Source organism: Haemaphysalis longicornis, unplaced genomic scaffold (genome assembly GCF_048455015.1).
Source record: "Haemaphysalis longicornis isolate Haplotype H1 unplaced genomic scaffold, Haemaphysalis longicornis Haplotype H1 scaffold_9, whole genome shotgun sequence".
Classification (NCBI taxonomy): Eukaryota; Metazoa; Arthropoda; class Arachnida; order Ixodida; family Ixodidae; genus Haemaphysalis; species Haemaphysalis longicornis.
The window spans coordinates 133,161,020-133,188,219 of record NW_027526460.1 but is presented as its reverse complement, the minus strand read 5'-3'; the positions used below and the strand labels follow the sequence as shown (position 1 = coordinate 133,188,219).

The 27,200-nt window shown below is 51.2% G+C and overlaps 1 protein-coding gene across 1 annotated transcript in view; it reads right to left on the bottom strand.

Moving 5' to 3' along the window:
• Positions 1-27,200, bottom strand: part of LOC144153445 (complement receptor type 2-like) — a gene marked incomplete at its 5' end in the record, with an annotated part of 118,627 nt that overhangs the window by 68,793 nt on the left and 22,634 nt on the right. The window contains 3 exon segments of the mRNA XM_077685091.1: positions 10,537-10,644; positions 12,879-13,065; positions 14,933-15,108. Of these exon segments, the coding sequence (XP_077541217.1) occupies positions 10,537-10,644; positions 12,879-13,065; positions 14,933-15,108 (471 nt within the window).

Here is a 27,200-nt window from a genome sequence, read left to right as displayed (position 1 = left end):
TAAAAAAAGTGTTCGCAACCTTCCCGAACACTCGATAGTATTGTATCCCATAACTTTACATTATCATGGCATGAAAGTATGCCGCCATTTACTATGGGCCACAGAAACATAAGGTTGAGTTCCAAAAAACCCACTGTGTGTATAGGCGCGTACTGGTTTTATACCAGGCTTCTAACCAGAATGAAAGTACAGTGAAATCTCGATATAACGAACTTCAGGGGACCGTGGAAAATTGCTCGTTATTCTGAAAGGTCGTTATAGTGAAAATCGCAAAATTTAAGAAAACAAATAGTATTTCAATGCCTAAAACGACCTACGTGTACAGCAGTGCATCCTTGGAGTCATTTTTCACAAAAAAATGCACTAGTGATCATGAAACAATGCACGTTTATTTAAAGTGGTTGGCGATTTTCGTCTAGCGCGAGTAGCACGACCTTCCTAGCACGAAGGACTCAAACTTTTACACATTCCTGGGGAGTGAATCAGTGGCCGTGCGGTTTTTTCTCGGACATGTGCGGAGTTTTTGTATGCTGTCCACCACATCCGCAGTCGTCGCGTGCTCGTCGTAGTCTTCAAGTGCTGATGCGGTACCCTCAGAGGCATCGTTGTTCATGCCATCCTCGCTGCCATCTTCGCTTCTTCATCCTGAACGCTCACGGTCTGGGCAATGTCCTCTGTTGTCAGCTCCGCTGATGTCCGTGAAGATCCAGCAAGCCACGTGAGCAGCGGCGGAACGTAGAAAAAGTTGGGGTGAGCGCGAATAGCGCGGCCGCAGCTTTCGGGACGGAGAAGGCTACCCATGCTTCATTTTTTTCTCTTCTCCTCACCTTTTTTCTCCCTCTTGCATCGGCTGCCGCATTCCGCGGAGCAAGTTGCAAGACGTCCTCTTCTTCGCTGCGCTTTGCCGTGTTGTCTACTAGCACACTGCCCCGGTTGCCGCGATTGTTTAACGGACTTCTAAGAGTCTCCGGCCTTGAAAATACGAGTTCGTAGTACTGAGGTGTTGTTAACATGGCACGGAACTAAATAAAACTATCGTTATTTTGAAACGCTCGCTATTCTGAAGTACGTTGTAGTGAAATAATTTTACATTAAAACTATAAGCAGTCGGCATGGGATTTCTTAAACGCTCGTTAAACTGAAAAGTTCGTTAATGTGGTGTTCGTTGTACCGAGGTTTGACTGTATACTGAGCAAAACTAGTCACGTGTACAGTAAAAATGGAGTAACACAACGTTTGTTCAAATCTGGAGGGGTATTCTGATTCATTTCCCACAGCCATATCTTCCCATGTTCAGATATGCCTTATACGAATACTGCACTCAAGAGAAGGAGGGGGCGACGAGGAGGGGAAAACTTTCTTTAACGGTAAAATCAAGCTGATTAGTGGGCCTGGTCCTCAGTCCACGACAAGAGAGTAAGTGTAATTTTCTTCAATTCATAGAACAGCATCCCGAGTAGAGCAGGATTTGTTCTTTGCCCCTGGAGGGATTGGGAAACAATAAACAGGTGCTAGGAAATATTCATCGGTTAAGATTCTTGTTATATATGCATGCATGTGTTTATTGCGTTTTCTAGCGTGTGTATATGAAGCTTTCAACACCGTAATCACGTGATAATTGTTCTGGTTGAGAGTCAGTTCGTTATGATAACCAAGGCTACGGTAGAAATTCTGAGCACAAAAGCCACCCCCGAGTACTCTAGACGACATTGTCTGAGGCGCGATCGCGGTGCCGTAGCACAAACCTTCTCCTTGTATTCGCATGTCAATAAACAACGTACGCTGCGGATATGCACCTTCTTACACGCAGCCATAGGGAACGCCAATTTCTGAAGAAGAGAATGCATGCCATACAGTCTAGAAAATATCCACACGATCTTTGTGAGCCTACCAAACATCCCCAAACCTACTAATAAAACGTTTGTGACGATGAAGAAAAATTAATGCGTCGGGAACAGAAAAAAAACATTACTCTGATACAAGTAAACAGCAACGAAAGAAATAGAAGCCTAGCTGCTTTATTAAGTGCGAATGCACTTTATAGCGGACCCTGAATCACTCGTCCGCCGTCCGCGCTCCTCCTCTCCCCTAGCAACGGCGCGGAGGAGGAGAGAGAGCGTGCGTAGCAACGGTCTCCTGCTCGGCGTAGCTGTCTCTCGGCGCGCAGGCCACTACACTATATAAAAAAGTAACAGCATCCGGCGCCCGGTTTCGATTCGAGGACGTTGCGGCCGCAGCGCGACGCTCTACCGACTAAACCACGGAAGCCACGCTGACTTCAGAGTTAGGAACGCTCCTTATATCTTTAACGAATTCCAACTACGTCGTCAGCGGCGTTGCGTTGGCGACTCAGCGGCGTTATAGCGGCTTGATAACTGCGTGGTGTACACGTGATACTACAAACCCGATGGAAGAGATGGAAGAGAAGGCGGCGAGGCGGTGGGCTGCGGGTGCCGAGCGCAAGCGCCGCAGGAGGGCCGACAACCGTGCATTCGCACTTTCACATTCTCCCCCTCGGGGAAATGCGGGGGACTTTTTTCCTTCTGAATGATGTGCGTATATGGGCCCGCTGCTTGGTCCACAGCATTAAACTGCTGAGTCTTCGTAAAAGCATCTAAAAAATACTGTACGGAAGCCAACACATTTTCAATACTTATCGAGGAGCTCTGAGTGCTGAACCTCGCGAATAAGCTAGGAAGGACTAGTTAGACACCATCTTCTGACTGGTGCTCTGAAGAAGGTTGTTTTCTCTCTCCTCGTGCGTTGCAAACTTTTGGGTGATACAGCTTGAAGTTATTCTGATGTGTCAGAAGCTGGCAAAAAAACTGAATTACTGGAAATACGCTTTTTACTTCACTAAAGTATCAAAGCGGGTAATTTCTAGCACAGGCACTGCTGCCCCTCACAAGGTGAGTGTAGCAGACGACAGCGGCGCGAGTCCCAAAGCCAACGTCAGGAACCAGGGGGCACCCCTCAAACATCTCACCGCCAATAAACCAAGCTCCGCACGTGACTGTCGGACGAATATCGCCGAGCAGAGCTGCCGTAGCCGTGTCGATTAAGTGTTGGAAACTGTTTTCCTAATGCCCCTGCGTACTGATCTCGTAAGCCGCCTAATTCAAAAACGACGAGGACGTGATGCAGGTGCCGCGAGCGTAAATTGCTGCCACGACTAGAGAACGACCCGCACGCTTGATACAGTGGGTGGAAATACGCGCGCTCAAAGCATTCGGCTGGTCCCTTACAGTCCCGCCTGCAGATTTGAACACTGCGGCGGATATTCGATTTCCGCTCTCGTAAGCGGCACTAATCACCATTTTTTAATGGAATTTGACATCGCAGTATTAACTCGTTTCTCGTATGTGCTGCCGTGTTTCGGACTTCAACTCCGTTTCGTACAGTGGTAACAAGCGGTCGCTCATGCTATCTGCGCCGGCCTGCGCCACTTCGCGGCCGTGGCAAACGCATCCGTAGCGACCTTGAGGCTCGCTCAGTGCGCTCTTCGTGTCTCCCGCGCGTTTTCGCGGCCAGTGTAATTAAAAGCAATAAAAATAGAGTGCCTGGAATCCCTCTAGAACTTAGGTCGCGGCCTGCTGCCCATGAGCTGACCGATTCCCGCGCCTCCGCCGCAACGATCGGATCGTTTGTTGCTTGTGTGGTGAAGTTCCGACCTTCGTTTGGAGTGGTGAGCTGACAAAAAGCGCCGGCAATGCAAGCGGAGCTAAAATAACTCGTGACGTCTTTGGATGGTGTTTATTTACTTTACATCCACGGCATACCGATTGCGTTAGGCCCTCAACTGGCTGCTCGGTTGGGTGTGGCACACTTTTATTTTAAATAACTTCTCCGCAGTATTTGCCTTAGATATTTTGCAGATGATGTGTGTGCGTTCACAAAAATCTATCTCCCATGTTATCTCGCCTGCAAACTTTTTTGTGAGTACTCCATTAAGGGTCAAACGGTAACAAAAGGTATGAGCAGTGTAACGTAGATGCTATGAGCAGTGTAACGTAGTTAACCTAATTAGGTTTAGCAAACCGCCTCGGTACTTATCGTGAAATGATAAAGAGGAGGGAATTGAGATGATGGAGGAGGGAGAGAATTGAGGCATTTAGGTGGCAGAGACGGCTGAAGACTATTGTGTCTTGGGGACATATAAGCGAAGTAAGCATATATTCGACCGATCTTTTCCGACCAGAAATATGGCCGGTATGAAATGGCGTAGTAAAGATCGTTTCCCGGAAGTCCGGTGTCGATCAGGAACCCAATTGCCCGGGCTCCGGTTGATTTGGCAGGAGGCTGGCAGGGCGATGGTGTTGAAGTTCTTGGAGGCGGCGGTCGAATGGACGAAATCAAGGCGTTGGGGTTGATTAAATGAAACGAAGGGTTTATATGCAGCTATTTACTGTGGGAAAACTGGGTACATGAATAATAAAGGAAAAACTGCAAACTTGCGCTAGACGCGAGCTCCGAGTGCGCACAAATCACTGGAGCTCCTCAACTCCGTCTAACCCTTCCTATTCTCGGAGCGCACACAAACCACTCGAGAAACAACGACCGAGACCCTGTCTCGCCGCAAGATCCGTCTAGTTTCCCGGTACGGCGCTGTACCCTTAACCTCCGCGCGATCTTAACCTCTTGCCTAGGGGGCTCACAAATCCCAACCTAGCTTTAACGGTCGAGACTCCTTGTCCCGCCGGGAACTGCCCAGCTCGGCGCTCAGACGAGAACCGTTTCCAACGGCCAAGTTCGGCCTTATAAAACCTCGAGATCACGCTCTCTCGGGAACGCCCCTGTAGCGTTCGTACACGCGTATGGGAGTGCCCAAAATCACGTAGACAGCTGTCACTCAGCACGCCACGGAATAATTAATGAGTCGCCGCCATCTCTGGGTCAACGGACCGCCCACGGGCCAGCAGGCGCGTACGACCCCGAGGGGTGAGAGCGAAAGACGCGACTGTGCGTCATGCTGACCGGGCGTGTTAACAATAGAGACTCGTGCGGCGCTCGTCCCTACGACGGTAATCCCACCACCTCCGCGCGTCGAGCAGATGTTCCTGGAATCCGGCGGCGCTGTCTGCTTTCTCAATGGGGGATTATCCTTGTGGTGTGCGGTGGGCCAGACAATCCGTCTCCCGTGCACGCCGTGACGAATTGCCGACGACTGCAGCGCAGTGTTGGCAGTGCCACGTCGCTAGACAGAACGGCGGGTTCTCACGCGCAGTCCGGGCGCCTGGCCGCTAATCTCATAAGTGGACCTTACAACTGCCCCCTTTAAGAGGGTTACTGGACCTCTTGGTTCAGTCAAGCCGAAAAGAATTTAAAAGGGCCACTCGTTTCATCTCTCCTTCAGCAATAACAGCGGAACAAACCAACAAACAAACAAACAAACACGTGGAAGGAGCTAGGTATAACCACAAATGAGCCCCCTTCTATTTCTGCAGTTCAGCTGATCCTAACTCTCTCTCACCTAAGCTACAAACACAACCTATTCGCTAGCCGTCAACAGGGCCGGAATACTCTGGCAAACCGGGAACACACAAAATAAATGCTGAAAACACTAAGTGCAAGTAAAAAGAAACTGGGTCGTGTCTCCGGGGCGCGTAAACGCTACGAACAACGAGACAACTCAACCTATAACACTGATGCGCGCTATCACTGCAAACACGCACACACATTCCGGCACTCGACAACAAGAACAAAAGGAATAAGGACTGACCGACCTTCTGACCTTCTGTGGCAAAGAACACAGGCAATTTTGCAGTCAACAAAATAAAACGTTAAGAAAGTTTGCATTGTTACTATGCGCACGCACGCAAATGTTATCCGTGACGGCGTAGCATCATAACGTTCCTTCGAGAATGTTCGGCTGTGCTTTCGCTCACTTGCGGTGCACAGAAAGTTCGGTTCGGTGCGCCGCTCGATCCATTCGGTGCACGGATCGAGCACCCAAGGCCTCTCATCACGCACAACCACGGCACACACACACGCACACACCACCGACGAAAAAGGGCGGGTGAACGGGAACGTTCACGTCCGTCCTGGCGGTGTTAAGGCTGGGAGGCGATTCAATGGTGCCCCCCCCCCCCAAGCAACATTGTGAAGGCGCGACAGTGCGTCCGCGTTTGCGTTGTTTGATCCCTTCCTGTGAGAAACCACAACGTTGTACCGTTGCAAGGCTTATGACCACCTTGACAGTTTAGCCCCATGAGGCGTACAAATCGTCAGGTAAGACAGAGGGTTATGGTCAGACACGACATTGACTTCTGCCCCCAAAACCCAATAATCAAACTTTTTCAACGCCTAAATGATGGCAAACGCCTCGCGCTCGATGGTTGACCAGCGGGTTTGGGTTGGAGTGAAACGATGGCTGGCAAACGCAATGGGCTTTTCGCGGCTCTGTTTCTCCATTTGCGCCAGACGCGCTCCGGCTCCGATCTCAGACGCGTCGGTAAACAGTTAATAGGGTTGCTGCGGGTCAGGGGTATGCAGCGCCGTGGCTGAACAAAGTGACTCCTTTAGCGGCTGGAATGCTCACTCGGCATCGCTGCCCCAAGGGATCGGGTTCGTTACACTTCGCTTCGTCAGGGCCATTAGGGGTTCGGCTATTTCGGCGTACTGCGTGACGTATTCTCGGTAATAACCGCAAAGGCCGAGGAGACTTCGAAGCTGCTTTTTAGTCGTGTGTTGTGCTAAGCCTCTGATCGCGGCCAGCTTCTCTGGGTCAGGCCCGTGCGTTCCGCTACCCACTATGTGGCCTAGGTACTTAATGTGGCCTTGTGCCACCTGGCACTTCTCTACGCTCGCCTTCAGCTTCGCGCCGCGTAACAGGCCGAAGATGTGGTCCACGTGCCCAAGGTGCTCTTCCCATGAAGAGGAAAAGATGGCGATGTCGTCCAGATAGGCCATGGCGTAAGCCCGGTCTTTGGCGAGCAGCGTATTCATCATCCTCTGAAATGTCGCCGCCGCATTTTTCAAACCAAAAGGCATGACGCGCCACGCGTACTGCCCGTCGTGGGTGACGAAGGCGGTTAGGGCTAGCTCTCAGGGGCTACGGGTATCTGCCAGTAGCCCCTCCGCAAGTCTATAACTGTGATGAAACTCGTATTTCCTACTTTCAAGATCAACTCCTGCGGTGGCGTCATAGGAAATGCATCAACGCGAGTCACGGCATTTAGTCTGGGGTAGTCAATACACATTCTCCACGACCCATCTTTTTTTCCGACGCAAACGACCGGGTGAGCATGCTCCCTTTCCACTGGGTAAATGAGGCCCAATTCTAACAGTTCGTCTACCTGGTGGGTGACTTCTTTTCTGAGAAGCTCCGGAACGCGGTAAGGAAAAGCCCTCTTTGGCTCATAACTTCCCTGGAGCTCGATTCGGTGTTGCCCCACCGCGGCAAGTCCAGGCGTTCCATCGAACAGGTCGGCGTGTTTTGCAAATACGCTTGCAATCTCAGAGCCCTCTCGCTCACTTAAGTGTGACAACTTCTCTATCGGTAAGAGGAGGGTACTTCGACACGGCGGCATAAAGCGCGGGGTGCACTCTACGGGTCCAAATTCGCTATCTTCATCGAACACTACCCCCACGTGACTGACGCGACAGTATTAAGGACGCAGGCGGTTCACATGCACCACGGAAGTTCTCTTTTCCCCCATGTCGAGACGGTATGAATGCTGCCTCTCCGTGCAACAACCGTGAATGGGCCCAACCATCTCGGGGCTGTCTTACGTATACCCTCCGTGTCGAACAAAAGGACCTGTTCGCCGACACTGAACGTTTTGTTACGCGCGGTATTATTCTACGCCTGCGCGTAGCTGCCCTGGCGCGCACTCGCCGTGAGCCCCGCCACTTCCGCCGCTACCTCTAGCTGCTCGCGCAGCTGCCTTAGGTATTTCGCTGGCTCCTCTTTTAACGTGCCCGGTACGGGCAGTTCCCCTGTCCAACTGTGCTGGAGGATAGCCAGCGGTCTTGTGGGGTTCCTGCCATAAAGCATGCGAAACGGGGCGACTCCGGTTGTGTCGTGCGGAACCTCTCGGTAGGCCCACAACATGAACGGCACTAGTCTATCCCAGTTCCTTGGATCCTTGTCGATGACGGGAAACAGCAAGTTCTTAAGTACCCTATTCCAACGCTCCACCGTGCCATTGCTCTCCGGGTGTTCCGGTGTCGAGAAGCGTGGCGCGCAGCCCAACCTTTCCAAAAAGCTTTGTGTCAGTTGGGACGTGAAGTTAGTACCCTGGTCAGAGCATATTAACTCAGGGATGCCAGTCCTGCTAAATATCATCAGGAGAGCCTCGCAAGTTGCTTTCGCCGTAAGTGACCGCAAGCACACGACTTCGGGCCAGCGTGTGGAGAGGTCCACCAGACAAAGCGCATACTTGTGGCCCCGAACTTGAGGCGAACCGATGATGTCCACGTTTACTACCTGGAATGGGTGGTCGGGCCTTGTTAGGGGAACAATAGGGACCGGTCGATGAGCCGTCCATCTGCCCAGATTTGGCAGCCATGACATGTCTGGCAGTGATGGGATACGTCTGCCTCTAAGCCGGGCCAGAAAAGCTATATTTTATCCTAGCCTTCGTCTTTTTGGGGCCTAAAAGGCCTCCCCATAGTGACTCATGGGCCAGCAAGAGTACCTCCTCACGTCTCTCTGAGGGCAGCACAAGTTCCGTTACTTTCGCGCCGGCTATAGTGTCCCTATGAAACAGCAACCCGTCAGAGACAAACATGCCGGCTTTCCCTCTTTTGGCGTCGGCTCAAGCTTTCTTTAGGCTGTCATCAGCCAGCTGAGACGCCAGCAGCCTTTCCCGTGGGCCCTCAACCTCGACTGCCTCATCAGTCTCCTCGGCCGGAGCTTCGGGTACCGTCTCTCCCGTAATCTCACACACGGTAGCCACTGGTTCCGGGATCGCCCCGGTGCGGACAACGCAGTCCCCACTTGAGGAGGCAGAAGTTTCAGCCGTGCTGTTCGCCTCCCGGTTGGGGTGACATTTCGTCAGCAGCTCCCAATCCTCTCTCAAAAGCAAACAGTCTAGTCCCTCGGCGAGATTGTTGGTGGCAGCACAGATTAGCTCCACTTTGGGGCTCCCGACCACCGAAACGGCCTGCTTCAAACTCACAGGCAGGCTAACCACTCTCGCGTTAACCGACTCACCAAATGCTGGAACTAGCCTGATGGTGCCCGATGGCTGCATAGCGTCCTGTGCGACTAGACTTTCTCGTACCACCGTAACTTCGCTTCCCGTATCGACCGTCGCGGTAACTGTCTTGCCTGCACAGTCGAGTTCCACGTGCTGTAGTCTAGACTTTCTCAGCTCATCAATGCTTCCGAGCGTATTTGCCTCGGCCACGAGAATTCGCTGCCCCCCGCTTGTCCGGCCGGCATCCTGAGCATGCACTGCACTTGCATCCTTTACTATCACTCTCTGCACGTGCGCGCTGCGCCCTGGGTTTCCTGACTTCTCAGCAATTTTCGGGCACAGGCGGAAATGTTGACCCTCTCCCTTACAGACGCTACACATCCACATTCGCTTGCCACTGTTGGTATTGCACGGAGGTACTTGATCTCTACGCCCAACAGCAGAGCCTCTTCCCTTGGCCTGCTCGAAGGTTTGCAGCACGTTAGCTATCTCTGGCGGCTTCAGCCACGTCTCTGCTTCGCGCCGGCGAACGTACTCCAGTCCCTCAGCACTCAAACTGTTCCTAATTCTATCGGCCACCATGAGGGCCACTACCTCCTTTTTTGTTTCGACCTTCCTCGAATTCAGGTAGTAGTCAAACTGGGTGCCAACACGGGAGGCAAATTGCGACCAGGTTTCATCGTTACGTTTCGCTGCCTTTGCAAATCGGTCGAGGTATTCTGCGGGGCTTAGCCTAAGCTCCTGCAGCACGGCCTTTTTTACCACTTCGTAGTCATTGCACTCACTGTCCCCGAGTCCGCGTAACATGTACCTCACCCGTTCCGACAACGCCGGTACAACTAAATGAACCCGACTCGACGCCGGTACACCGTACATTACAAACAACCTTTCAACTTCGTTGAACCACAACGGAATGTCCGCATCGCACGACAGATTAAGCCCATTCAGGACCTTTGCGCAGTAAGTTACCCGGTCTAAGCCCGGCCGCCTACCCTTATGAGTCCGCGCCCGTAGGAGTTTGCGTGCCAGCCCTCGTCTCCAGCTCCAACCTCCGAAGCCGCTCATCGGATTCGAGCTTCAGTTTTTGTATGCGTTCTTCCGATTCTCGCGCCTCTCTTCTCTCTCGCTCCGCCGCCTCTCGCACTTTTCCTTTGCTTCGCGCGCTGCTTTTCTCTCTCGTTCTTGAAACTCCAACTCCATTTGTTTAAGGATTATCGCCTCGGATTCCACTTGGGGAGATCCTCCTGCTGCCGAGCCTACTTGAGGTGGCGCCTCGTCGGTCTGACCATTCCCGTCTCCTTCCGCAATGTTCGTCTGCATGCTCCGCGTGACTACCATGCAACCCCAGACTCAGCCTACACCGCCACAACGAAGCGCAAGAAATCCCACTTACCCGCACCTCCGGTGGTCGGCTGCCGCGTCGTTGGCCCCGTGCGCTGGTTGGCTCTGCCGCTCCACTCGGCGCGGAGCTCGGCTGCCGCCGATGAAGGCGGGCTTGCGTCTGCTTGAAAGGGAAACATACAATTTCTTTTTACTCCGACTTTGTTATCAAAATAGGCTCACAACATCGGTTCGTAAACAGTTATGCTCTATGTTTTGGAAGAATAAATCGGACCTAATGAATACTGGGTTTGGTTCCGAGCGTGGTTCGCTTTGAGTTAGAATTGAATGCCACGCCCCGAGAATTCACATCTTTTTTTAGGTGCGGAGAACCTTAGGACCTCGCAATGTCCGTTCGCGTCCTTAGACATAGCATTTACAATCGCCAGAAGTTACACAGGCACCGGCAGGATTCGACCCTGTTTCTTGTAGACCAGACCGAGTTAGTGTCATTCGTCTTACCCACTGGGCTACGACCGTGAGTTAGTCCCCGAGAGTCAAACGGCTTACTCCCTCTCCTGTAACGGTGCGGAGTACATTAGGACCTCCCAATGTCTGTCTGCGTCCATCCGTTCACCCACCACCATCAGGCGATTCAGAGAGTAATCAAGGTGCAACTCACGGCTCAAATACAATGACGGTCGGGACGCAAATCGGATTTCACTCGGGGCGCAACTTGGATGTCATTTTGAGTTCCCGTACTCCGCACCATCGCCAATATCCATGGAGTGGAGATGCTGCCATTTTTAAGTGCTCTTTTACTCTGGCGTCCTCTTCGCAACTCTATCCCTCTACTACTACCTTAGGGGCGATTGGCATTAGGGCTGTATGGTCTAGGCCCCGGAATGGTACACGTCGGCTCTGCTTTTTTATCTCGGACTTCAATCCAAAGAGAATGTCCGCTCGAGAGCCGGATTAGGGGAATCCTACTTCTTCCTCATTGGCGGATAGCTGGTTGATTAGGTACAAAAATCGATGACAGGGTAATGACGATATCCACGCTTCATAGAATGCCTCCGTACCAACTGTTTAACCTTGGGAATTTGCCTATTTCACACTATGTGATGAAGTAAACACTTTTTACACTTCTTGTGTAACTGAGCCTGGGCTACCTGCGCCACTTCCCGGCCGTGGCCAACGACTCCGTAGCGAACATGAGGCTCCCTGAGTGCGCTGTTCGTGTCGCCGACGTTTTCGTGCACAGGGCAAATAAAACAATAAAAATAGAGCGTCTGGAATCCCTGTAGAGCTTAGGTTCCGGCCTGCTGCCGATGAGCTACCCGGGTCCACTAAAGGACGCCTTCATATTCATCTGTATCTCCATGTTGACTCAAGCTTACACTCCCGAATTCTCGCACGCTTTTGAAAGAAGGACAATTGGAGCTATTGGTAATTTTATTGCCTACACGTTGTGGGGGCCAAACTCCGATCGGGGCGAGGAGGCGCTAGCGACGTCCTCCTCCTTGGTGGGGGCGAGGGCGATCGTCGCGCGCCTCCCTCCTCTCCGTACGAGGCGACGTGGGATGCGCACTGGAGATTCCCCGGAGGGACCGCCCTTGGGACGCGCAGCGATCGCACGCTACGTAAATGCTCTTCAGCCACTTTTACCCATTTCTTGAATTGGCCGTTGTTTCCCACTTCCGTGGGTCACGGCACCAAGCGTGTCGATTTGAGCATACCTTGATTTTCGTCAATGCGTTTATCTAGGATGTCCGGCGAGTCTCCGCGGGCATATTCCACTCATTGGTGCGTTGCCCCCGCGTCCGCAATGTGACGGCTTGCGCCGTCTAAGGTCAGCGGACCAGCGCCGATGACGCCCGGTCGAGTCCAGTCGCTTGAAATTTGTAGCGGTCACAGAGAGCCCCCTTCCCTTATGTCAGCGAGCGTTGCGGCCGGCCAACGCCGGCGGACGCTAACTGCTGCCAGACTACACGCTGAGCACACACTGACGGGTGTATGCCCCAGGGGCTGGGTGCGTAGTGCAGTGTAGTGTTTGTATCGTGGTTGTCCGCCTAATAAACCCCTGTACTATGAAAGATATCGCTTCCCTGTGAAGTGACTGACAACGTACACGTGCGGCGAGAGTCGTGGCTCGCTCTCGAACCCGTTGTGGGCAGAGTCTCTCGGCAGGGCAAGTTCGGTGCTGCACGAGAGCAGTGAGAATAACGACGCCGCGTTATTATATTATTCTATTCTGTTCTTTAATGCTAATGTCGAGGATTAAGGATACGGTATGCCCACAACGTAGAAATACCGTTACCATCTGTGGTAATGTAACTGCCATTTCTAGAACCCCCATTTTGCTAATCATGGTAAGCCGAAGTTTCTTTGTCTGATATACCGATGGCGGCTTACTCTTGCACTTTGACCTGGCGTGGTTCCAGGTTCCAATGACGCCACATAGAAGAATCTGTTCTGCAACCAGCTGGTATCCTTCGTCGCACACATGCTTCACTGCTGTGCCTGGCGGGCAGCACTCGTCCGTGCACATCCTCCTGTTAAATATCACCGTGCTTCGCCCGTTGGAACTACGGCTAGAGTCCTTGCAGTACGTGTCTCGGACATCAAAAAAACATATCCAATGCTTATCTCAATAGCATTCCGCTAAGGGTTTTTTCTACAAGAAAAAAGGTGGGGAAAATCAATATTCGTTAACCTGCGCATTCCAAGATAAAAAAAGTATGAAAGAAAGCTACCGGTACCGGTTCCGCTCCCGTTACAGATTTTCGTCACTAAAATACTGCAAAGACTTCAATCCTCATTTTTGTTCAATTTACGGAGGTATTGGACAAGAACGCCGGCTTCAAATCAGCAACTGAACCTCTCTCCATTGCCATCGCGTAAACACCTGATGTATCGCGTGCTGGAGCATTTTTTACCAAGGGCAGCCCACGGCATGCGATAATTTTGGGAGTTTTGTTAGGAGAGCTTGGAAGAAAAGCCTGCGCAGCCATTATTTTTGAAGGACATTCAATATCCGAACGAAGGGACTCCTTGGTGGAACATTTCATGCAGGGGCCTCACTTTTCTGAAGAACAAGTGACTACCTGACTTTTAGGACTAGGTCCGCTTGTTGATATAGAAGAGCCTTTCCATCTACATGTATCCACAGCTTTACGTGAAGACGTTTCTACAAGTCTCCATAAATGCAACACACTCACAAGTCGAACATTATTGTCCTTTCGCTGTGAACATTACAGACCCGTTTGCTACAGGTGCAGATGGTACTTGAGTGACAGTGGTAAAACTATAATAACCACCCTGGCAAAAGCCAAGCAGCACTCTGCCTGGAAATAGCACATTATCGACATTTTATACAATAGGTGCTAGTCTATGTAGTTTGAAATTATTGTTATAAGTAACAGTATTTCCCAAAAAATTACTAACTTTGGTTTCAAATGAGAATATTCTGTGGAAAACTAAAAGGCTGTTCGTTAATGTTAAATGTTCTCGAATTGCTAGGACAGGCACGAACTTACAAGCACGGGATCAGAATAATATATCTGCCGCTTGCATTGAACTAACTGGATATTGCTTGAAGTATACTACTCAGTTTTATATGTGTGCTTATATCTTGGAGTCGGCCCTAGAGCTCTAATAAGCGGGATCGGCTGAATTTCGATCGCCTCAGAAATTTAAAAGAAAAGTTAGAAATGTTTCATATCTGAAAGCTTCAGACGAGCTCTACAGTCAAACGCCTGGATAACAAGGCGTGTAGGACCGCGGTTATTGTTCGTTCAACACATCACTTCTTTACATTCGTTGCTAACTGCTCTAGCTCCCAAAAAGCATATAGGCATATTGAGACGAACAATGTTAATTTACATAAGCTTTAAACCCCAATAGACAAAAAAAGTCAAAAATTTTCTTCACCAGAGAATCATGAAGTACGGAATGCACAATCAACACCGACCTCACGCGGTCGAACTTCAGGGCGCGCTGCGGCGCGAGGCCGGGAAGAGCGCAAAAACCGCTAGAAATTCGCGGGGTATTTATATCGCTTGACTTTTCTACAAGCTATTAATGACTGATCGCCTGATCATTTGTGCCGTCCCTTTCTCTACGATGGTCTCAACGATGTCGGCTTTCTTGGTGAGAGCGAACCAGGGCCTAATCGTCGACCGAGACGTTATAGTCACTACCAAGTAGCCGAGGTGTACCGAGCAGCACGGCGGCTCGGTTTAGGTTCACTGGTGCGCGCAACCTCGTCTGCTGCTAGGCGTGTTCCTTACCAAGAAATTCAGCGGTTGGGATTGCAATAATTTCTTCGTTAAACACGTGAATTCGCTGTAGTGGCGTTCGCAGTACATAGGAAAAGGAGGATGGTCGCGGGGCTATACGGCATTTGTTCCTTCTACAGGCTATTTCGTAGTAGAAAGTTCGCTGCCGGGATGTTTGAGTATACCTACCTTTGCAAACGGGTATAGGTGCGCTCCAAGTGCTTCAGGAAGGCAGGTGGCGTTCTTCACTCCGAAGAGAGCATAGCCGTCGCCGTTGCAGTAGAATTGCACCTCATCTTCGGGGTCGCAGCACTTGCCGTAGTAGCCGCCCCGATCAATCTTCGGCTCCTGGCAGATGCGAAGAGCTGCGAAAAACAGACAACATATTTTTCCCGGCTTTTATTCTTTGATTTTCGAACCGCGGTTCCAGCACTATGAATGCGATTATAGTATGACCTGGAATGCCACAATGTAGTCCAAAGCATAAAATCAAAACTTGTTGCTACGAATCTTCCATACAAACTGACTAAAATATATACCCTTAACAAAGATCCTGTCACAGAAAGTACCCCCTTCTGCATTATCTTAGGCAACGTAGCGAATACAGCACGAATTGTTTACGAGGTGTGCATAGAGTTCTCTATCACGTTGAATTCATCTGAATGGTTTGCACCTGTATTCACTTCACAACCGCCGGAGAGCATGCAGCGGTCGCTAGCAGGTGATGATACCTTGTGCCTAAAGCACAAGGTATGTCTTAACCTGCATGCTATTCCACGACAATTACCAGCAACGTCTAAAAACTCGCGTTTTCATACTCATGAGCGAGACTCTTTGTGAATTTTGTTTTTCTGAGTTAAGAGAAGAAACCACAGGGGGATTGTATACGATAAGGTGCAATCTTCTTGTGTGTGTATTACCGTTGTGTAGATAGGAAAGAAAATATTGGAAAAACTGAACAAGTACGTCGAGCTTGGCCTAGTAATAGGGGCTGATCCAAATCACGAAAAAGAAACTAAACGCACAGTATTTGGGAGATGGGATGCCTTCAGTAAGACGTCTGTTATTCTGAGTACTGGGGTTCCTCTTCCACTAAATATCTGGCCTGCAGCCAGTACCTTATCCGGGTAATTATATATGGGGCAGAAAGTTGGGATCTCACTAAGTGATTTGAAAGAAACTTAGATCTGCCCAGCTGGCAAAGGAAAAATGAGTGTTGGGGGTCACTCCTAGGGATCAGAAAACAGCAGCGGTATCGATTATGAAACAAATTCGTGTGGAAGACATGTGCTTGAGATTAACCAAAATAAGTAAGATCGTGCGTATTACTAATGACAGGTGTTATCTCGGTTTGGAGCTGTGGCTGCCAATGGGCCTTCAACCAAATACTGGGACACCAAAGACTCGATACGGGGTAGGATTTGATGAAATTAAGCGGGAAGGAACAGGTGTCGCTAGCTCACAAAAGACGTGATTGGAAATGTTTGGCAGAGGTCTTCCTTCTGAAGTTGACACAACCGGGATAATTGTTTGAGCTAACTGAAAGAGGTTGACTTGCGGATGCTTTCTGCTTTTTATGGGTGCAGATGTGGTGGTGTGGCTGGAGCTGCGGCTGGGTTTTACAATACCATTAGATGGCCCTGGACCCCGCGCTTCGGTTCTCGACACCTAGCCAGCGTGTTAGAGACACTTCCAAGCATACCTCACTCTACGTGGTGCATGCTCTATCTGGCAGGGGGCGGTGACACCCGTCGCATGGGGAGTGCCAGGACGTGGACATCGCTTCGGCCATTTTGTACGTTAGCCCGACAGCAACGCAAAGTCAAATTGAAGGCTTCCCGGCTTAAGTTTCATTCAGTGCGCACCCCGGGCTGTAATGTCTGGTTGATTACATCTATGACAAGGCGACATCGTGGATTATATTTGGAGAGATAGGAAGACAAAGACAGAAAGCTTTTAATGTGAACTGCCAACATCAATCGTACGTTCTGCAGGGTTTGCTACGCTAAATGTGAATTACTGAATTGCTCGGACAGCAGTTAGAAGGCAAACAACAACATTAAAAATAATATACAAGAAAATTTAGGCCTTTTATTGTGAAATGTCAACATCAATCGTACGTTCTGCAGGGTTGGCTACACTAAACGTTGATAACTGAAGTGCTCGCACAGTAGTTAGAAGGCAAACACCAACATTGAAAATAATATGCAAGAAAATTTCGGAAGCGAAGTTGAGACAAAAATAAACTTGAAAACAAAACTGGTAACGTAAACACTGAACCAAACAAATGTTGTACCACTGAAAATGACTCCATTGATAAAGACGTAGAAGGGTTTCTATTACGTGTCGTATTTCTCCTATGCTTTGGATGCTGAGTTTTTAGTATATTTACACGACTTTCTTGTTACCTTTGGAAAAACCTTAGTAGGAGTGTTGTGGCATAGTAAACAAATTACATTAGTTGTATTAACACAAAAACACCTTTTTATTGCACTAAATAACACTGCTTAAAATAGGGAAATACTGCAGCACGAGCGGTAAAATCAAAACAAACGTGCACGAAAACAAAAGGGAAACTGTCAGTCTCAGTTGAGAGCATTTCACTTCAAGCATTGGTGGACATGGGAGCAATTATTACGCTATTTATGCGTATTTGTTTGCACTCGACAGCGCAAAGTTCTAATTGAGAACAAGGTCCATTTGTTGCATGACGACACAAGGTTTCCATTCGACCGTACACACATTGTACACTACACGTTTCCATTGTTGAACAATGTAAGCACGTCCTCTGTATGTTAATCCCTCTGTGCGAGTATATACCGGCGGAGCGTGTTTCGATCGAGGCAGCCAAAAATAAGATAAATTCATCTGGAATACCACGTGCGGTCGTTACAACAGAGTCTAAAGCAGCTCTACAAATTTTTATGCATGGGGTTCTGATAGTAAGAATGTGCCGATGCTCCTTACGTCTTGTTCAAAAGCTCAACAAAAATTAAGGAAGCTGGCACTAACGTGTAAGACTTGAAGATAGCTCAGCTGTCCGCAACCCTCACGACCACCACGAACGGCTAGGTCCCAGATTGTAACCGACTTGCTTACTATTTGCTGCAGAAACAATTTGTAGTGCCTCATTGTTGCGATAAGTGTGAGCTTCTTTCATTTTTTGGACGTGGTTATCATTGCACATCACCTTCATCACCTATGACGTGTCTTTCTCAGTTATGCCGTCACCTATAACGTGTTTCTCTGGTTCCGAGCAACTGTTGCCACGATTACTGCGAACGCTGCAGTTTTCTTTGGCCAATGTTGGCCCATTTCCCAAACCGGGTGTTAAGTTCAGGCCCCTCACTTATGAATTAAAACTGCCCGCAACCTAGATATTTTTCGCGGTGGTTAGCTTGTTTACCTGTATGGTGTTTGTTTTAACACCGGCCGAGCAGACTTGGGCGCGAGGGGCGGGAGGAGAATCCACGGACGCTTCTTTTAAATGCGAATGCATTTATTAGCGGGGGTTTGTCTTGCTCCGTTGGCCGGCGTGCGCCTGCATTACTCCAGCGCGAGCGCACGTGAGCGCGCGCCTCGTAGTTCTGCCTTCGGCGTCGTCGTCGTCGTAAATGCGAATGCACTTCTTAGTCGGGGGTTGTCGTTCTCCGTCGGCGTGCGCCCGCAGGTGTTATCTCTCCGCGCTCCTCCTCGCCCCTAGCAACAGCTGTGGCGCGCCTAGCAACCGGAGCAGGTGGTAGCTCGGGCGGGAGTAGCGGAGGGCAAGGGGAGAGGAGGAGCGCGCTCGGGCGTGTGAGGGCGCTCGCATCGCGGAGCTCGGGCAGAGTAGCGGAGAGTGAGTGGAGAGGAGGAGCGCGCTCGGGCGTGTGAGGGCGCTTGCATCGCGGAGCTCGGCGGGAGAGAGAGCTCGCGCGCTGGGCGGGCGTGTTGCGCGCGTCCTCTCTCTGCTCTCCGCGTACCCTCTCTCCGCTCGCTGCGCTCGGAAAATGTATATAAATGCAGTGGAGCGCACGCCTCTCTCCGTTACTACTTGCCGCAGCGCACTCATCGGTGCACCCAATGCATTCGCATTTCCGCATGATCCCCTTAGGGGAGGTGGGTTGGAGATTTTGGTTCACTGCGCTGTTCCGTTCACCCGGCGATCTGCCCAGGAGACGACGCATAAAAATTCGTCGGTCACTATATAATTGTTGAAAGCGATGTCAGCTTACGAAGGAGGATTTTCTTGCGTTCTTTTGGGAAACAAGTAGAGTGTGACGTTGACATTTAAACGACGGCTATATCGGTGTCCCAAACGGCTGGCCAGGCCCTCAATTTTTTTCCTTCCGGTAGCCGACATGGCGGTCTCCCCGGGAGGGGACCGGAATTTTTGGTCGCGCTTCGGTACCTGAGTCACCCCATCCACTTTTCCCGTGTCTGCTTTTTTTTCTTTCTCCTGCCTTTCGTTGTCGCTGCTCCGAAGAGGGCAAGAATGGGGTCGCGGCAGTTCGGCTCGCTTGCCGCGTCTCCGATTCCGGGAAGACGACGTCACAATCACGCGAGCAGCCCAGCATGCGGCGTGGTGGCGGGGGCCCAGGGAAACAAAGGTGCGGATCCGGGGGACAATCATGCGAGACACTCGAGCGATCGGGCGAAGTTTATTTAAGGGGGTTCGAGCGGAAGCTTGGAAATGTCTACTGGAGATTTTTGAACGTGCAATATGCTGGGAAGGGTCCGGGGGTGACGTGGCCTTAGAGGATGTCCGTCGGTAGGCCCGCGACGGAACGACCAGCGCCTCATCTTGGGAGCGAGTTCGCCTCGTCATCGCGGGTCTCAAGGCCGGCCAGACGCCGCACCCAGAATCCCCGAAAGACGTAAGCGGCTGCCTGGCGAAGCCGACACGACTTCGCCGTGACTTTCCGTCATTTCCGTCCGCCGTGACTTTCTGCTCGCGGTTACACATAGACACGCCTAAGGTTAAGACGTATGCTCCTCCTGGTTTTTCCTGTGTCGCCTAGAGCTCTCGTACCTGCTGTTTTTTTAGGTGCGGAGCAACTTAGGACATCACAATGTCCGTCCACGTCCGTGAGAACAGCGTCCGTGCGCATCGCCATCCATTCAGAGGGTCACATCTTTGAATTTACCTCCGGGTATGCTTGGCTTGACAAACGTTTACGATTCCTAAAAGTATAAGACATGTGGGGTAAAATCGAACAAACCTTCGCATTGCCTTTGTTCGCTTATATCTGGCCAAAATCGACAGTGAAATTGAATACAGGTGATTGACTTGCAGTCCGGTGTACTGGCGGAGGCAATCTGGCCTATCCAGGTACTGTTCTCGGGTTTTTTTTGTAGGGTACCCACGAGCCGTTTCTGTTGGGTGAGCTGACGCACGTGAGATGCTGTGGTTCTTTCTGCTAGAACTGTCGTTTCACTGGTAAAAAGCAACCCCATCTTCCTGTGACTCCACATAGTCGTCGTTCTTTAGATCTGGAGCCTGGACACTACAGGGGACGTTCCCTCGAACGACCTTAACTGCGCATGAAGTGCTTTTAAAAATAATTGTTTTCAAACTTTTGTATCAACGACCGAAAACCCTCACTTTCAGCATTTAATCTATTCGTCTGGGCCCCGGTACATTTCAAGAAAGCGTATATTGCATATATATCAAGGGAGTTTGATGCTCTTACACCTTGAATGTTAGGTTAGGTTTCAAAGGCCACTGGAGCTTCTTTTGCTGAACCCTTCTTTCTCGCTGCCCCTGAAACTGTATAAGGGCATAATAACAAAAGTCTACATCTTTGCGTTGTCTGTAGCGCGCAGAAGAATACAGAAAAACATCGTTCCTCCCTTTGGAACTATTTCAGTGATACCACAACGGTTAGAAACGCTTCTCAGGCTGACAGTGTATAATATTGTCGTTTAAATCTGTTTAAAGATAAACCTGTTCTATTGCGGAGCTATATGTGCTTAAGCGAAACGTCCTCTCGTGCCCAGAAAGGCCCGCTACAGCCCCCAGTGGTCACGCAGGGCTCGACGGAAATGAGCGACCACACACTACAGTTTGAGCGTGCACCCTCTGGGCACCGCAGCAGTCGTTCCGTGACCCGGAGCCTATTCAGCAGCAGTACCATGCACTTCTGCAACATCACCGCCTTGCCAGATGTGCCTACCCACCACCGCACAAGAAGCTCACCAGTGAGGAGGCTGTAGCCTGGGGACAACTACAGACAGACACATATCCCCACCTTAGCTTCCTGCACATCATACACCTTACGATGTATCCACCAACATGCCCACACTGCAGCGAACCTCAACACTGTACCACACCACGTGGGCTTGCCAAAACACACCCGCCGCCCCCATTATTCGCACCACCACCCTCGAACAATGGGAGGCCGCGCTGTGCAGTTCTGACCCTGAGGACCAGCGACAGTTGGTGGACGGGGAACGCAGGACCGCCGCCGCCGCAGAGGCCCTGGACTGAGAGCTTCTCCGGATTTAAAGCCTGAACCTCTTTCACTTGAATAAATGTACCACCACCACCACGCACGAGAAAAAAAGAAGCCTAGGTGGAGGAAGGTTGGGAGCAAACGCACGGAGAATGTCTATGTCTTTCATCTGGGTGGTACACATGTTCGTGAGATAGACACACTATGGCAGCAGCGCCGGCAGAGGGAGCCTACGCGCGAAGTTTGAGGAAGCCCACCGGAAGGGAAGTTCTGAGTCTTTCGCAGCATGAGTTTATGTAGCGCAGACTGGGCGTGTGTGCATGTCCCAAGTGTGAATGAGCAAAGGCAGAGCTAGCATTGCATATAAATAACAACGGAAAGAACCGAGAAGGGACTCCGAATATCTCCCCTGTACCGCCAACACTTCTTAAGATCGGTACCGCTGCGCTCTGCGCAAGTGTCAGCATGGGGTGAAGTAAAAACGGAAACACCGACCAAAAGAGTTAAAAGCCTTGTTCACAATCCGCTTGTGAAAAATGCTTCCCTAGCGAAACCCAAACATCTTGTTTCTTTCTTTTAAAGTTAAAAGTTCACGTTAAGTTTGGCATGTTTGCCGACAAAACGGGCTTCCGTCAAACCCTCGATCACCTCCGGAGGGTGTAAGGGCTGTAAATGGTTTTTCTATCGCTCCTAAATTACGCAGGTTAAACAAGTTCGCCATTTCTCATAACCTCATCTCAGTGCTGGTTTGCCAGTGTATCGGAATAGCTTCCAGAAGTGAATGAGGCGCTGTGTTGCGGAGTTACAACTTCACAGTTGGGATGACTCCTAAATCACACCGCCCTAGTAGAACTCCGCAATCGAATACCAGTCGTACAGCGAGGAATACAATGTGAATGTAATTTCACAGTTCTGGCTCGGAATTGCTTGATAATGGAAACACCACTGGCTGTACAGGCGAATTGAATCAATGATTCGCAACGACCTACGCATCAGAAGACGATAACATTTCTTGCGGTTACCACCACTACCACATACTCAAAAGCGAAGCGGCTGATCGTCCTCCTTGATGTCTTATGGCCTCGTGCGACCGACGGTATTAAAATAGCAGTTTTTTAAGTAGTGAACCAACAAAAAATCCATGAATTTGACACTAGCCCTTAAGACTTAGAGATAGCGAATCTGTAGGCAACCTTCACGACCATCACAAAGGTTTAAGTGTGCGATTGCCGCCGGTGTGCTCCTTCTTCGCTGCTGCAGCGACCATTACTCCGTCATTGGTGCTGTAAGTGTGAGCTTCTTTCATTTTTTTGGGTGTGATAATTGTTCTTCATAACCTTAGAGGGGCGCACGCTATGACGTGTCTTTTTCCGTTCCAAGCAAGTGCTTTTACGATTATGGCGAACGCTGGAGTCTTTTTTCTTCCGACCAAGTGCTGCCACAATTACAGCGAGCGCTGGAGTTTTTTGGCCAATCTTCCTAAGTGGGTATACTTTGCTTCACAAACTAGCGCGGGGTACTCGGAGTGGCGGCCGCGAGGCACGCACACATGAGAACTCGAGATTTTCTTGGTCTTTTACTTGCCGGGGGGGTAGCCGGTAGCCACAATCTTGGCCAGTCACTGTCGCGGAAGCTACCACGAGTCACGGCCCAGAGCCCTAGACGGAGCGATCCGTGCTTCTTTATTCGCTGTCCTCGAACCACTACCGATGACGATCGTGGCGCGTGCTCACGCCCGCTTCGTCCTGCTTTTCTACATCCTCCCGCGGGCCCAAGATGATTAGGCGGCTGATTCTAACAGGTATAGTTTTTGCACTGGACGGTTTATCACGTGACCCGTTGCTGTCCGCACCGAGCACGCTCTAGCGACGCCGTCGACGCCGTGGTGCAGCATTGTCACTCGTCCCAGCTTCCACTGCATTGGCGGAGCGTTGTCGTCATGCACTATTACGACGTCGCCCACCTTCAGCTGCGGTGAAGTAGCCTGGGGACAGCTGTGAGCCGAACGCAGTAACAGCAAGTATGCGTTCCTCCATCTGCGCCACAACTCAGCCGTCAGCCTTTGATGGTAGCGTGCTCGTCGCCGTAGGTCAGCTGGGGTTGACGACGCCTCGGTCACCGCTAACTCTTGGGGCATGCAGAGCGCACGCCTACCTGTCAGGAAGTGGGAAGGCGTAAGTGGCACTCCTTCATCGGGGTGGTCTTCGACGTAGGTTAGAGGTCGGCTATTAATAACAGCTTCCACTTCGCAAAGGGTGGTGGACAGAGCTTCGGCAGTAAGGCTACTGCGCCCAAGGTAACGCTTGAGAACGTCCTTGGTGGAGCGAATGAGACGCTCCCACCAACCACCCCACCAAGGGGCTCGCTCAACGATGAATTTCCAGTGCACGTTGAGCCCAGTCGCATATTCTTGAAGGGCTGACGCAGCGGCCTTAAATGCTCGAGCGCAACTATGAAACGACTGAGCATTGTCAGAGTAAACAGTGTTCGGTATGCCGCGTCTTGACACGAACCGACGGAAGGCCAGTAGCGTGGTAGCCGCTGTCATATCCGACGTCAGCTCCAAATGTATGGCATGAGTGACAGCACATGAAAATAATAAAATGTAGGCTTTTGCCGGAGGAGCTTTTTCACGCACGTAGAGTGGTCCACAGAAATCCAGGCCTACCACAGAGAACGGGTGTGCTGCCGTGATTCTGTCGCTTGGCAATGGAGCAAACGGTGCAGTTTGGGCAGTCAGCCTCCGGCGTCTGCAGACATTGGGCCAGCACCCTTTTGACGGTTTGGCGTCCCTTCAAAATCCAGAACCGTTCTTGTGTCTCCGTGAGCGGGGCTTCGACTCCACCGTGAAGAGTGTGGTGATGGGCCGCCAAAACAACGAGGTACGTAAACTTGTGCCGCGCAGGTAGCAGAATCGGGTGCTTGACGTCGATGCTGCAATTCAATTGGTGTAATCGGCCTCCTACGCGGAGCTTCGACTCCACCGTGAAGAGTGTGGTGATGGGCCGCCAAAACAACGAGGTACGTAAACTTGTGCCGCGCAGGTAGCAGAATCGGGTGCTTGACGTCGATGCTGCAATTCAATTGGTGTAATCGGCCTCCTACGCGGAGCAGACCTTCGTCATCCATGAAGGGTGAAAGTCGAAGCACCGCTGATGTAGAAGGAACGGTCTGACCGACTGACAGTGCGCGTACTTCAGTGCTGAATAACTCCAGCTGTACGTGCCGCATCCAGTAGCGTTCGGCCTTCATTATCTCAGTTGCTGTGAGGGGACCGCTTACTGATGGCCCTCGCCGCTGGGCATTTTGCAGAAAACGTAGAATCCAGGCCGTGACCCGCAAAAGGCGCCTGAGGGTGCTGTAATTCTCTACGGTCACTAGCTGTTCGTGCTTTGTGACATCGCAAGGGCAAACCAAAGTTTCCTGTGACACTGCGAGCTCCTTCGGGTCAACATGACCAATCTGCGTTTTAGGGAACTCCTGTTTTGGACCTAGGAGCCACGAAGGTCCGTGCCACCATTGGATTGAGTGCAGAAGAGCCGCCGCCGATATACCTCGTGTGACTAAATCTGCCGGGTTGTCTTTCCCGCTGCAATGGTTCCAGTCTGTAGGAGCAGTTAGTCGTCGTATTTCGGCCACGCGGTGTTCTACGAACTGGTCACGCCTTGTGGCGGCGCTAGTAATCCAGTGCAGCGCGACAAGAGAGTCCGTCCACAAACTGACGGGGGAGTCTTCCAGAATTGCAGTTGTTTTGGCATAACGTACGAGTCGTGCTCCAATAACGCAGGCAAGAAGCTCTAGCCGAGGCAGGGAGATGGGCTTGATAGGGGCGACTCGGCTCTTGCTAATTAACAATCTGGTGTCATATAGGCCATTGTCACCCAGCTTTCGGACGTATAGAGAAACGCCGTAAGCTCGCGGGCTTGCATCGCAAAAAGCGTGGATCTCGATTGAACCCTCCACATCGAACGAGTGCGAGAACATGAACCGTGGAACCTGGACCTCATTCAACTCTGTTAATTGGGCGCACCAGCTGTTCCATCGCGCTTGTTCGTCATCTGGAAGGCGTTCATCCCATGAGCGGCTCTTTTTCCAGAGGTCCTGGAACACAAGCTTGGCCGTTACGGTGAATGGTGCAAAGTATCCCAAGGGATCATACATCCTCGCAAACGTCTGCAGCACGGTGCGCTTGGTTGACGGATTGGCTGCCGCAAATTCTGATGCGTCTTTCGTCGACAGGTAAATGCAGTCTCCAGCACGCTCCCATGGGACTCCCAGCACCTTCATCCTGATTGCGTTTCCCGCTTCATTTTCGATTTCGACGTTGTCCCGCACAAACTGATGTCCGAGCTCCTCTGAGTTTGATGCCCATTTTCGTATCTCCATTCCGGCCTCGGAGAATATTTTGCGAGCTTCCTCGTACACTTGAATTGCCTTTTCGACGCTAGGTACACCAATTATGAGGTCATCCACGTAGAATGCCCCTTCCAGCAGCGCTACTGTTTCCGGGTACTGCTCCCGACAGGCCTGGAGATGGTGGCGAATCGTGGCAGCCAGAAGGAATGGGCTGGATGACGCGCCAAACGGTACACGGGTCATCCTCCAGGTTACAATGGGGGACGCCGGATTATCTCGCGTAGGCAGTCATTCCACCCAGAGGAATCTCAACGCGTCGCGATCTTCGGGTCGAATCAGCAACTGCAGGTACGCCTTTTTTATGTCTGCGACAATGACAACAGGGTGACAACGAAAAGTCATGAGCAGCTGAACGACTTCGACCCCAAGCTTCATGCCCTTGCAAATGACGTCGTTTAGGCATGGCTGGCCGGCTGTATGCGAAGAAGCGTCGAACACTACTCGGAGTTTTGTTGTCACTGCGTCCTTTCGGATGACGGCATGGTGGGGCATGTAATACAAGTTATCGCCTGGACGCTGCTGTTCCGCAACTTGTTCCGCGTGGTTTTCGTCAAAATATGCTCGAATTGCCCTGTCATACTGCTCGAGCAACTCAGGTTGTTCCCGGAATCGGTTCAGTTGCGTTCGCAGACGGTGCTCCGCGAGCCGACGATTGTCGCTGCCAGGAGGTAAACCAGGAGCCTGGATCATGAGGGGTACTTGGTACCGGCCTTCGATACGGGTGATGTTTCGCTCGAATGTTTCCATCGAGCTATCCTGCAGCGACTTTTCGTGAGTCGGGTTATCAATGCCAATGGCATCCAGCCGCCACATGGCAGACCCGTCAAAGTCCAAATGTCCGGGTGAGGTGCACGACAGGAACATGGCACTGGTAAAAGGGCATGCGGGAGAGGCGAGCCTTCCTTGAACGGTCCAGCCTAGAACTGTTTCTACCGCTGTGAGGTCTCCGTTGATTCTGTCCACCCTGCCCGTGGCCACCTTCCAGTAGGCGTCGGAACCAACCAGTACGCTGATTTCATTTGCCTTCCATGTGCTCGGATGGAAGGCGTCGGCTATGTCGTACCGCTTTTCTATAAGGGTTTTTACGGTCGCGGTGTCGAGTTCCGGGCTCGTAAGGGAGCAGATCTTCGGAACCTCTAAAGCTTCCAACACGACCGGCCTTCCCCGAGCTTGTGCGCGTAGCGTCACCTGTACTCGCCGGCACCGTAGAACCTTGGGTGACTTTGCAGTACCGAACGTTACTAAGGATAGGTCTTCCGTGCCGAGAACCGTGCATTTCAGGGCCCTAGCCGCATCCTGGCGAATGAAGGTGCGTTGGCTGCCAGTGTCTAACAGCACTCGAACAAGAAGGCGTCGCCGTACACCCTCTGCCAAGGCTCGGGCCGTCTGGAGCAACACGGACGTTGCCCCGGAGTGTCCGCTCGAAGCCGTCATGACGGCAGGTGCGCTTTCTGTAGCTTGTACCTGGTGTGTTGATCTGGGCGTGCTGCTGCCAGTCGGATTGAACAAGTCACACAGGACGGTTAGGTGGCGCCGATTGCAACTGCTGCAGGTCAGGTTGCGGGAAGCTCTGCACTGACGCGCCACGTGGTTGCGTCGGCCGCACA